The following is a 13,184-nucleotide window of genomic DNA, read 5'->3' as shown; positions in this document are numbered from 1 at the left end:
ACATATATTTATTTAGCACCTCATAGCCGCAGCGTGAATAAACGCTTTTTGTTACTGCTTTCATCCGTGTCACCTCTGTGGCTGAAACGACGCAGTCGGAGTGCTGAAAAACAGCGATCGGGCTAAGAAATGTAAGATTACGGAGCCTCAGGTGCTGTTTCACCCTTCAGGTCTGCTGATAACACTTTATAGCCGTTTTCTCTTCCCATTCCTTGCAGCGTGACCCCAGCCCCGCTCACACAGGGCTGCTCCTCAGGTGCGTTTGAGCGCCGGTACACCGTTCACCGTCCCACCTCACAGGGTAACGACTACCATACCCCCACAGAAACAAATAAACATTCACGCTGCGAACTAGACACCGACCTCGCGGCTCCCACCCCACCCCAGGGCAGCCTTTACCCAGGGCGCAGGCCTCGGGCAGCCGGCTGAGGCGCGGCCGCGGCGGGGCTGAGAAGCTGCGCGCGCGGCCCCGCGGCGGGAGCGCGCCTGGGAGGCTGCGGGCGGCCGCCATCTTGTCTCCACAGCCGGCTGCTCCCCCAGTGCAAGTGAAGCAGCCCCGCCAGCCCCCTCCTCCTTCTCCTCCTCCGCTCCCTCCTCCTCCTCCTCCTCCCTCCCACTCCGCTCAGCCGTAGCCGCCGGTCAGAAAGGGGGGCGAGCGGGGAAACGAAGGCCGCGGGGCGGGGAAGGGAAGGGAGGGAGGGGGGGGAACCGGGGAGCCGTGTGTGGGGGGGGCGGGCGGGCTGCGGGGTGCCAGCCCCGGGGGCTCGTCCCTTTTTGGGGGGCCTGCCCCTGCCTGGGGGCTTGTGCCAGCCCGGGGGGTTGTCCCTTTTTGGGGACTTGTCCCTCCCCGGGGCCAGCAGCCCGTCCGCTCGCCCCCGGTGCCCCCTTGGCGGTGTCAGCTCGGGGGGGGGCCGGGCTGCGCTCTCGATGGGATAAGCTGTAAACATGTTCAGCTTTGAAGGGGATTTCAAAACAAGGCCCAAGGTGTCCCTCGGAGGAGCGAGTAGGAAGGTAAGAGACGCCGCCTGTCTCTCTCCGTGTTTATGTCTGTGCCTCCGTTTTTTCTCGCCCCCCTTTCGGCGTTACCGGGATTTTTTTTTTTTTTCTACCGCTGGGCCTTCAAAAAATGGGAGCAGCTATGACTAAGGCTTCCCAGGGAGGAGAAATCCTCCTCTCCCCATGATGCGTTGATCTGTCTCGGCTCTATTTATCTGTCACCGTTCTTGCCGAAATCAGGCCCCACACAGGCTGGAACCTGGGGGGGCGAGGAAATGTCTCCGAGCCACCCCCCGCTGCGGCTGGGGGGCACCTCCAGCTCCCCTCGCCGGAGGGCTCCTGAGGTGAGCAGGGGAAGGACCCAGAGACCCCTGGAGCATCCCTGCGAGGGGAATTTCCCGGGGCCGACCCCCAGGGAGCTGGTGGGGAGCGGCCTTACCCGGCCCTACAGCAACGCGTGTTGTTGGGGGGCTTCAGATCCCCGAGGGGAGGTTGGCAGGGCACACGCAGCTCTAGTTTTCCTCCTCCAAGTCTACATTCAGGCAGGCTGGGAGCAGCGGTTAATTGCTCGCTCTAGCAGGCTGTTGAATCTCCTGGCGTTTATTGATGGAAGTGGTTCATTTAGATCTTGCTGGAGTGAAATGGTTTATTTAGGTCTTGCTGATTGGACGGGGTAGTCAGATGCTTAGCCAAGCACAGAAGAGCATGAGGAGCAAGAGAAAGGACAGAGTGTTTTCAGAAGTGGCCTGTTTTGTAAGGGACGCTTTAATGCACTGCTAAAACACTGCTTCCTCATGTTATTGAACACTATTGTGTGTAAAGCCATTTGCTGTTTTCATTCTTATTTTTGAATCTTAACAGGAGTAAAAATACATCTCAAGTTTTTGTTATTGTACACTGTAAGCAAGTTCAGTTCTCCGAAACTTTTAAGGTTTGGCAGTAAGTTTGGAAGGTAGCCAAAATACTTAAGTGTTTGATGTTAAAATCACAGTAAACTTTTCTTTTTGGCCTCTTTTACATATTTTATTAAATAGAGGGTGTAACAGGACTGCATTTGAACCACATAGCTTTTCATCTGAATCATATGCTTATACTAAGACACTTCTGTTCATAAGACTTCATACAGTGGCATTACATGGATCAAAAATATAAATATTGTGCAGTTGAAGTAGGAATTGGCAGAACACGTCCTGGTCCTTGACAATATGCTTTAGGTACTTTGCAACTTTTGGCATCAACTTGCTAATAGTGGGACTTACAGAACATGTTTCCTTCTCTAGAAATAAACAACTGACACAAATCTTCTGTTACGCTTTCTGAGTTCTTAATGAAAATTCAGCAGAATTTTCTGTTGTTATACATTTTTAATCATACGGGACAAATTTATTAACCTTATACAGGTATAAATTTAGCAGCACAAATATTGTAAGGTAAACGAAGTTGAAACTGATGTACAGGTCTTCATTCTATCCAATTCAAAGATAATATTTCACAACCAGATTTGTACTGACTGGCCCACAGATTTCAGGATTTGACATTGCTCTACTGAAGCGCTTGTGCTGTATCAATGCAAGTAAGTTAGTCGCAGTTTTGGCCATTCTGATTATGGACATGATAGAAAGCCCTTGGAATAGTTGCTAATTCTCAGAAAATCTGCAATACTTGTGATTTAAAAGTGCAATTTAGCTCAGCTTCTATATAATAAACTCGCTACCTCAGAGATTGGTGTGGCAGGTGTTTGCGTGGGTTCTGGGACTTCTCACTATCTCCTGTCACAGGTGTCTTGTGATTGTGTTTTGTACTTATTAGGCTTCAGTTTTACTGAGGGCTGAATTGTAAAATGTTCCTTTTCATGTTTTTGTATGCATGGATTAAGAGAATTATTTTTTAAACCTCCCCCTTCACCTCTCACCTCTCAAGGTAGTATCTTTTTACAAAGCTACATGGTTGAAGCTCCACTCTTCTGTGACACTCCATTAGTTAGCTGGATGCTCAGTACTGCCTGTTTTGATTCCTTTGGTGGAATAAAACACAGCTCAGAAATACCGTTGGAATCTGTTTGCAGGCTGCTTAATGCCAGGAATTGTTTTCTGCCTGATGTGGGGAAGTTTCCCAAATTTTGTTGCACCTGTATAGCTATGTAAGCAAAACCTTCCTGGTGTAAAAGTGGGGACTCCAATTTAAGCAGCCAGTCCGTGCACACCGTGCTAGCTGGGTCATCCTGACGTGGCTATGACCACACCATAAGCCTTCTGCAAACGTGACCAGTACAAGAGTGGTTTTGCCAGTGTGGCCACAGCCACAAAGAAGAACCCTGTCGGTCATGGGTCACACATACTGCTACCCCAAATGACGTTGTTTACGTTTGTAGTGGAGACGTACCTAGATTTCCTTGGGCCTTCTGACAGTTAACTTTAGTAAGTCCTGTCGGGATAGAAACAACAGAAATACTGTTGTGTCTAAAACAGGACTTGATGTGGCATTAATTGTTGCAGTTAGAAAACTTACAAACCAAAGTGACATGGTTATAAATTTATGAGGACTTAAGGCAGATTAGAGTTGATAGATGTATGAGTTTGAAAAGATCAATTTGTTTAGGTACTCAAACTCAAAAGAGAACCCCTTTGACTATGTCAAATGTGTAAAAAAGCAGGCCTTTAAAAAAGGATGATGAGATGTAATATGAAATGTTTATTTTAATTACCAGTAGCTTTCCTAACCGAAGGTACTGAATCTGACGTACTTTCTCACCACTAAGTTTTATGGTATCTTTAAATGATAAGAGCAGACAGCTTCAGGTTTGTGTTTACACTGTGGGCATCTAATGTTCACTGTGGTGGTCTGAATAGTGGATGGTGTAGCACTTAAATCCAGCTGAACTTTTTGGAGAAAAAAAAAAGTCTTTGTCTAACTTACTAAGTCCTGGATTTCAGAATAAATTTTATCAAAATGACTGTTCCGTGGACTATTCCTTCCAAAATATTGTAGCATTTCAATACTACATTTTAAATAAGTATTAAAGATAGACGGTAATGTCAGCATTTGGACTGCTTCCTCTCTGTACTTTCACAAATCTGCTGATTCATTTGGATTATTTGCATTAGTTGTGTGTGTGATGGTATAGGTACCATTTCTGTGTTTTATTTATTTACAAAGTGGTTAAGCTGTTGTTGAAGTTACTATTTTTAACTTTGGGGAGTGACTATTGTCACCTTCAAAACACGATTCCTTGCTTTATGAGACTTTTTGAAAGTTATTTTCAGATTAAGTTTTAATTACAACTGGTAAAACTTTTTTTTAGGTAAGGTAGCCTCCAAAACACTTGCCTCATATTGGGGTTCCATATGCAAACATCTTGATTATTGGTGGACGTTTTGTACAGAACATTTATTGTTGGCCAAGGGGCTGTGGTCGCAGAATTCCTGCGGTGTGTCGGGCAAGAAAAAAGTGGAATTGAGGAGCTGGTTTGGGTGTAGTTCAGACTGAGCTAGCCCAATTCTCTCACTGTAGAGCGGACTGAAACTGATGGTCCTGCACCTGGGTGGTAGTTCCCAGCTCATCATTTGTTGCCTGTATTGCAAGCAGTGACTGATGTTAGCTCACTGATCTAATACAAAGCTAGGCTTTTTTGGGGTGGTATAGGGTGAGCTTTGTGTTGGAGCAGAGAGCTGATGTGATTCAGCCTTCAGGCTGAGGCAGGGGAGGGGTGAGCGTGGTGCAGCCCTGGCATCGTGTCACCGTCCCATCCCTTCTGGTGGCAGCTTGCAGGTCTTACTCATTCTGTCATGAAGGTGGGCTCCTGGTGACATAGTGCAAAATATCATTAGCCCTTCAGCCTGATTTGGTCAGGTCAGACCTAGTCCTTTGTTAATTTTGCCGACGAAGAAAAATACGAGGCACCAGTCCTTTAGTGCATAATGTGTAGCGGGTATCTCCATGGCTGTGCTGGGGTGTACAAGGGCCTCTGTAGTGCTGCAGCATTCATTTAGGTTATTAAATGAATTAATGACTTCTTGTAAGCCTTTAACAGGAAAAATGGCTAAAATAATATTTAGTCAAATTTACTGTGCCATCTGAAATCTGTAAAAACATGCTTTTATAAATCCCAAGGCAGTTTAAAATCAAGTATTTTTTAATTACAGTGCAAAATGAGATGGCTTTAGAAATTCCTGAAGAGGAAGACTTTTTAACACAGATGAGTTAACACTGATTAAAGAGAAAGTGAAACCAGTATCAGTGAGTGTCTCCTTGTTTCTTTTGTTTTATCTTGTGGGAACACATGGAAAATTACTGATGAGCAAGTAATGATGACTCTGTAGATTAAGTCCCCTTAATTTACTTTAATGTGGATGTCTTCAGTAATGAAAGAACTTCAATTTACAGAGTGTGTTTGTATTTGATTTCAGTAGTTACTGATGCACTTTCTTTAATTAATAGCATAACATTAAGCATTACATTCCTGAATGTTCCTTCCCCCACTTTCAGCTGAAGTGTCCGTAGGAAACTGTATAATGTATGCATTCTAGATCCTTTTTTTTCCTCTCAGTAATACTTAGCATCCTCATTTGAGAGGAAGCTACACATGATAGAGTTGTAGCTAGTTGACAGCAGTGATTACTCTTTTTTTTTCAGTTACGCAGTGTTACCTCAAAAGCAGAAATTTGTTTTGAATTTACAGGCCTCTTTTTTTTCTGCTTGTTTCTGAGAAGATTTAAAAGTCACTCAAAACTGCAGTGTCATATACAGTACACATCTTAACAACCATCCTACAGACAAAGTGGGTGTAAATTTAAAAAGCAACCTATTTGCGTTTCGTTTGGTCTCTCGAGCCTCCACTCAATCCTGGTTCCACTGTGTGTGGCTTTGTGGCTGCTGTGATGGAGGTAGTTCCAGGTGCTCTCTGAGTCCTAAGGTAAAATTTGAGCCAAAACACAGAGATGTTTTCTTGTAAGCACTCTCTCATTGATTTCAGTGAGCCCAGGCTTTCCCTGGACAAATGCCACTTCAGGGGCATATTTTAAGCATTTTAAAGTATCTCCTTCTGGAAGAGGGCTTTCTGTACCATCTTCCTTAATCACGATTTAAATATTCAGAGATGTAAAGAGTCACAAACTGTTTTAAAGCAAATTTTTTCAAGCTCCTGGTCATGTTTTACTCAGGCCAGTAGTTTGCTAGTATTTTTGATAGAATTCAAATTGTCGAGGGTCAGTTCAAGACACCGCGTGTCTTTAAAATGCTAGCTTCTTTTAATGCTCAGAAAAGCCAATTGATGTGGAGTTTATCTTGTCTAAAATAGTACTGGGAATTAGAAAAGCTGCTGAGAACCACTTTGGAGAGGGATGTCTGCCCAGTGTCCACATTTATTCTCTATAAATAGATGCTACAAAATCTTCCTTTTATTAGCTGGACTTATCAATTTACCAAGCACTTGTGTTGAAAGGAATTTTCTTCTCTAAATTGCTTAGGTCACCTTATTTACTTCGGGAGTAACTGTTGATGGTTATGTGGTTCAAACTAAATTTGACTGAGAAGTCATGACCCTTATTTTAAGGAAAGAAAGGAAGAAAGTGCCTGTGTTTTGTAGATGAAAAGATGAAATGCTTTTTTTCCCCCATGAAAATTTCTTAAAAGTCTTGCCTTGTATGGTCTATTTTAATGGTAAATAGCATAGCATTTTTAACTATATAAATAACTACCTACATTTTACAAAGAAATCTCAACTGTTTATTAACAGTATTTCAATTGTTAACATTTTTCTTTCTGCTTTCAATGTGTTGTTTTTGTTTTTAAATAATGGGCTCAATGATTAAACAGAACCTGAAAATAATTACTCAGTTTCACGTTTGCACTTCACAATTTTTTAAATTTACTAGTGTGAATTTAAGATGCTTTGATTAACATGGCTGTCCAGGAGTGTTCAATTCCAGTTTTTAAGACTCGAGAAATCCTAGGAATGTTTGGGGGAGGGAGGGGAAGTTTCCTTTTTTTTTTTCCTGACATGATTTTTGAGCTAAGAGTGCTGAAAGTTTAGAGACACTTGCAATGCGAGATGTGAAAATGTAGGCCAAAATACCTTTTTCTAGGTATTTAAACACTGGGAGTTGTGTAAGCATGCTTTTGCAGGAAAACAGTATATTTCAAAAAAAAAAAAAATAAAGGGCAAGAAGGCAGTCCTAATTTCTGAATTTATTTTTCTTATGTATTTATTTTGAGTTGAAGTATTGATATCTACGTTGTTAGAGTGTTGGATGCTGCTCTTCTCCTCAACTCATCATCAACAGCAGTGGTACAGCTTTGAACTTTGCACTACATACCAGCTTTATCCTGATATATAATTTAACATTTTAAGTATTCCTTTATATTTCTCTGACAGTCACAAACTTTCCTTTCTGTTTGCTGTCCTCCATCTGCTTCCTTCTTTTCACCTCTTTCCCTTTCTCTTGTACTCGTTGAGTCATCATCCATAATGTCACGGTGCGTTTTGCTGTTTCTTTGCTTTCTTGTTTGTGTCGTGCCTCACATACCTGCTGTAGAAAACTGCTCAAAGTGCAGGTTGTGTCCTTGGGCCTGAGGTTGGTTGCCTTTACTGCAGAAAGACCAGAGGAGGAAGGAGCAGACAGAAAAGGGTCTGTTAATACAGAAAATGTTGCGTGAGACAAGCAGACAGCGTGTTCTGCACTTTGGAGGCCAAGCTTCTGGAGGAAGGAAGACCAAATAGTAGGTGGTGTCAGGAGTTACGGGTGAACGGCTTTCCCCTCCTTTTGAGCTAGGGTTGAAGGTAGGAAGACAAGCTGATGCTTCTTTCACGTGCTGCCTACCTTGATAGGTAGGCTCGACACCTGCCTTCTTCTGTAACCAAAAGGAGGATCATCAGCCCCTCTAGCTGGAAAGTGGATGGCTCGATCAGCACAGAGGTGAGGCAAGGAGGGGCGGGAGTAGGAGCGAGCTGGGTGTAATCTGTGGAAGCTACTTTAACATGGTCTCATGCTGTTGGTAGCTGGGGCAGGGGCTAGGACAAGAGGTGGTGTAACACTGTCCCACGGTTGGCAGCGGTCGTGTCACCGTGTAGGTGGGAGCTGTCAGATGTGCAGCACTTCCAGTAGCGGCGCTGCATATCTGTGGTGTTGACAACCAGTCACAGAGACTGGGCGTCTTTTGGGTTATGCAGAGCTACTGAGTTCAGCTCTTTTTCACCAGTCTGTTTATTGAGAGTCTAGACAGGGAGGATTTCGGAGATGACTCTGCGCTAAGCTGTCTTTAAGAAGTGAGTTTGCTGGAGTCCCATTTGTAGGTGAAGAAGATAATTTCATAGTTCTTGTCATCTCTATCCCCCAGCAGGTTTCTTCTCGATTGCATATTTATACTGTTTTTTCTCAGTTTCTGAAATGAGGTATTCAAGTTGTGTTGAATACACAAGTAACTCTCAAGGAGATACCATTTTTTAAAATGCATTTCTTGCATTTAATTTAAATACAGTCTTTGGCCATATTTATGATGCCATTTCTTTGTTTGTGATCTGTGTGTGTGTCACCTGGAGAAGATCAGAATTATTTGACCTGTAATCATTTCTTTTACGTTGGGTGATACTAGAATATTTTGTTTTTTGTCTTAAGGCAGTTCCTCTGTTATAACTAATTTAACAAGATGGTGTTTTATCTTTCAAATACTCAAAGCAAGTTTGCGACATCGACTACAAATTCTAGTGTTTTTTTTAAAGTGGATTAATTTAAGAAGTGCTCACTTCAGTGAGGCCCCAGTGCACAGCTGGTGATACACTAAGTGGGGAGAAGCTGCCCTCTCATATCTCTCTCTGTGCCCAAATCCATCAGGTTATTTGATTGTGGTGAGCCCACTGGCCATTTATTTACCTTTATCTACCAATCCCTTGCATTTATTGTGTTTGTCTCGTTTTCATATCATTCCCTTCTCCACTCACATGTTGTAATTTGTCTTTTATTTTCTTTGTGTTTTGTTGCTTTTTGTTGTTGTTAATGAGCTCTGAATTGGGAAGAGAAATTTAGCATCATTGCTTCTAATCAGAAATGCTCTCAACTGCCTCTGCCTGCAGGATGAAGGGCTTCAAGAACGCTGAAGTGTCACTGAGATAATTTCTAAACATTTCTAGCAATGTTTTACTAACTTGTATAATGTACTGGGCATCATCTGTTGGAAAAGAAGTAATCTATATAAAAAAAACCTTGACATTTTAGGTTGTCTGTTAGGTATTTCTTAGTTTAGAACATTATTTAGTCTTTTTTTTGTGTGTATGTGATGGCAGAATCTTTTTTGTTTCCAGGCAGATCCAACCCCTTTCCTGTTGCTTGAGATGTGTTGTCTTATATATGGACTTTGGTACAATTTGTTTTCACTGTGTTTAACGCCTGGAAAAAAACCTGTATTTAGAGGGCAGTAGCTGTGTTTAGTGGTCTCTTTGGCTGTAAAATACTGTTTTTAGAGGAAAAGATGGTTAACCTTCTTGTGGGATTTTTTCCTTTGTGCTTGCTCCAGTAAACGATGTGAAATACAAATCCAGTTTGAAATTCTTTTGTTGCATCTATGTTTTTTCTTCTCCTTGGTGCTCTGTGCTAAAGTATTTTCTGTCCTAAGAAATTTGGAGAATTGTGACCTCCTTACTTCCTTTGTGTCTTGAGAAAAGCAGTGCAGAACTTTGCCTTCGGTTCTTCTGTCTGCCTATAGACACAGGAAATATTGCAGTGCAGTTGTTCTAGAAGTGGTTAAATATTTTTAAAGTGCTTGTTTGCCAAATTCAACTTTATGTATTTAGATGCAATACATCTTCAGCTTGAGTGTATATTATTTCTTAACTTCTCTAGACCAAGAATGCCATAAGAAGAAAATGCAAGTTACTATTTGTGTAGTAGAAGCAAAAAATGAAAGTAGTTTTCTAAAATATATGGTCTTAGACTGCATTTAGGAAGGTGCCAGGGTACTTTCAACTGTTATTGTCTATAGTGGGAGCTGAAAACCCTGCATCCAATAAGAATTATTTTGTGTATTTCCTGGGAAACAACATGGATCCATCCCATAAGAGATTCTTGCAAATAAAGCATTGTTTATAATTTGTAATTTATGTGCACAAATTTAAGGTTGTGGCTTAAAACTAATGCACAGGTTTGCTCTTGTAATGGTGGTGTCCTTCAGAGGCCTCGTGAATACTTCAGTAGTCTTTTCCTTTGTTGGAGAGAACGTTCTCCTGAAAGTTTCAGCTTGTAGCTCTAACTTTGTTTAGAGTTAAACATTTTTAAAGAAAAAAAAAATCCATTTATTATGTAAGTCTATTTTGACAACCTTTCTGGACAAGTTGTGAGAAAAGGAGAAGTAAATACGTGTTCAATGCTTTTTGCAGGTTAGACAAAGCATGGAGCTTTGGAACAGTGCGGGATTGCCTTGAGCGTGCCACAACTTGCTGTGCATACCCTGGCCAATAGCTTACACTCTGAGCAGGGAAAATGCTAAACATTTGGAAGTACCTGGTGGGATTGGGACCCTAGGATGCTTCAGTTTCCCCATTTGTAAATGAATTTTGTTTGCCTAGGTTATTGGGATGCTGAGAACGCAAACCTGAACAGGGAGCAGTACGTTTGGCTGTTGTCTGCCTGTCCCTTTTCTTTTTACATAGTCTCTGTCACTAGGCTTCTGGGACGGCTGTGTTACGTACATTTCTAAGTGCAGAAAATGGTGAGCACTTAACTTTTGTTGAGTGCTCTGTGTATTATGAACAGTCTCCAAAATGTCTAGATTAAATACTATGAACGCTTTTAAATCGTGTTTGGATGAAGGTGTAATGGTGTCTTTATTTTTGCCTTCTAGGAGGAAAAGGCTTCTCTCCTGCATCGCACTCAGGAAGAAAGGCGAAAACGAGAGGTAAGGTAGACTGTAAGCACTTGCATGCACACAGGATTTTTCTTTGATGTGATAACATTTGCAGCCCAAAGTTCTTTATTCCAATGCAGTTGTACTTAGTTCAGGAATGCTTTGTTTCAGTTTGTGAGTACTATGTAGCCTTCCAGTATACTAGAAGTGACAAAACTGGCTGCTTTTATGGTTCTTCCCAGGAGTGATTTTCATCTCAAAAGAAGGTAATTAAGTATGCATTGGGTGCGAAGGGAATTTTTCCTTTTATGATGATGGCTCATTTTATCTAATCTTCGTTGAGAAAAGCTAGCTATTTGGTTAGTAAATTGTTTTTCTTTGCCTTGCCCATAATCTGTTAGTATGACTTGGTCTTGGCAGACCGCCTTCTACACCTGTTTTGGTTGTGATTTCCAGGATGACCTTCCGCAAGCCACATGCCCAGTTTGTGTCTAAGATCTGTAAAGGTACAGTCAGAACAGTGATGCTCGAATGCATCGTAAAGTGCTTTGAAATCACCTAATAATTGAGAAGCTATTGTGAGGCTGATGTGCAAGCCTAGGAATTCTTAATACTGGCTTGTGATGTATGTTACTGCCATAGATAATTCAGTCTGGAACAAAGCAAAGGAGGAAATACACACTGAAAGGAAAAATACCAGTTTTGAAATATAACATCTTAGTGAATTTGCCCCTTCCAACCTGGGCTGTTCTGTGATTCAGTGACAAGTGGCAATCTAAAAACAATTTAGTAGTATTGCATGGAAGCGAATACGTTCATTTTCTTTCTTTCCTTTTCTGATATGAGGAGAAATCATTTCTGGTCTTGAGAAATTTTTAAAATCTAACTGTCTAGTTTTCATGCTAATCAGGAAAACAGAATGTTTACCCCTTTCAAGATGTGTTTGACCCTTGCTAGATTAAAGACAGGTTCTGCAGGGGTTCATCCTTTTCTGCAGACAGTGCTTTTTTCTCTCCAACCTTAGATGTATAAATACGGACCAAGTTTAAGTACGAAATTCCTAGGATTTCTCCAGTTATTTGAGAATGCTGTGTTATGAATCAAATTTGTGATCACTGAGACCTTATCAACATGTGCAAAAAGACTTGTGCTTCAAAACCATTTTGCCAGCTATCAAAATAACCCATTCAGTCGTTCCATTCTGTCTGGTGCAGAGGTGATGCAGTGCCATGTATCTGTATGTGTACACACATGCACGTAGACATACAGTCGTCTGTGGCATATATCAGTCACTCACAAAACGAATGAAGAGTTCTTGCAGAGAAGAGATTACTATTATTATTATTATTATTAAAGGATGACTTCTGAGAATAAAACCAGTTGTGGCTTTAAAGAAACGCCTGTAGCAGAACCTTAGCATTGACCTTAAAATATTTGCCAGTTATGGGTCGCTAAATGACAGTTATATGTGCTAGGATAAAGCCTATGTCTAGAGAAAATGAGAAGGTATCTACCTTTAGTCAATTATTATTATTTAGTCAATTATCTACCTTTAGTCATTATGATTACGAAGAGACAGTGCCTGTCTGTAATTGAAACTCTCTCCTGTTGCCCCCGTACTTTGTACTTTCTTTGTTAGATACTTCAGAGAGGAAGAATATCAAATCTTTGGCATATCAAATTTTAATTTTTGGTTCAGGCTCTGGAGGTAATGGACTCTTTCAAGCTTATTGAGATTAGTTGATTGGGGAACTGAGGTTTCCAGGAAAAACAAAATAGGCGTTGAATGGTAATTCAGAAGTGGATTTGCTGTTTCTCTGGCAGGTTCTGTGCAAGTTCTTGTCCATAAAATTTGGACGTCTTTTTTTTTTTTTCTTTACAATAAAATAAGAAGTCAAAGGTTTTGAGTTTATAAGTTTAATTAAAGTGTTTTGGAAAGTTCACAAACTGCTTTGTAGTGTTAGGTTTGATGAGCAACTATTTTATTCACTTCCCTTTTCATCTTCTAAGAAACTAAATGGACATTGTTAGAAACCTAATTACAGTAGCCACTTCCCTTAGATTTTTATTGTGATCGGATACGCTGGGGGTGTTGTCAGGAGATACGTGGTGTGCTCTTTCAATAGTACGTGAAGCAAACTGGCTTTCAGTTCCTCAGAAAGTGAGTCATCTTAAAGGGTGGATTTTAACTACTCTTTCTAGCTAATGAGGAAGACTTCATAAAATTACGCACTTCATGTGACTTGTTTGAAGGAGTGAGCAGGAATTTTTATTCATACCATACAGTGCTGCTAGGCTTGAAGCATTAAGCTTAATTTTCCTTTTGACAGCAGTATTCTTTCCAAATAACTGTT

The 13,184-nt window shown here is 41.4% G+C and overlaps 1 protein-coding gene across 2 annotated transcripts in view; it reads left to right on the top strand.

Moving 5' to 3' along the window:
- Positions 1-707: 707 nt before the first annotated feature.
- UBE3C (ubiquitin protein ligase E3C) overlaps positions 708-13,184 on the top strand; it is an 80,660-nt gene continuing 68,183 nt past the window's right edge. Inside the window, exons 1-2 of one of the 2 annotated variants that reach the window (XM_083823702.1) lie at positions 708-1,011; positions 10,828-10,881. In XM_083823702.1, coding sequence (XP_083679828.1) covers positions 946-1,011; positions 10,828-10,881 — 120 coding nt within the window. In that variant the 5' untranslated portion in view covers positions 708-945. Of the gene's footprint in view, positions 1,012-1,067; positions 1,341-10,827; positions 10,882-13,184 lie in introns of those variants that run through there. The other variant, XM_083823701.1, reaches the window with a different exon arrangement.

Source organism: Anser anser (genome assembly GCF_964211835.1).
Source record: "Anser anser genome assembly, chromosome: 2".
Lineage (NCBI taxonomy): Eukaryota > Metazoa > Chordata > Aves > Anseriformes > Anatidae > Anser > Anser anser.
Note: the sequence above shows the minus strand (reverse complement) of the source record. Positions and strands in the feature narration are given on the sequence as shown.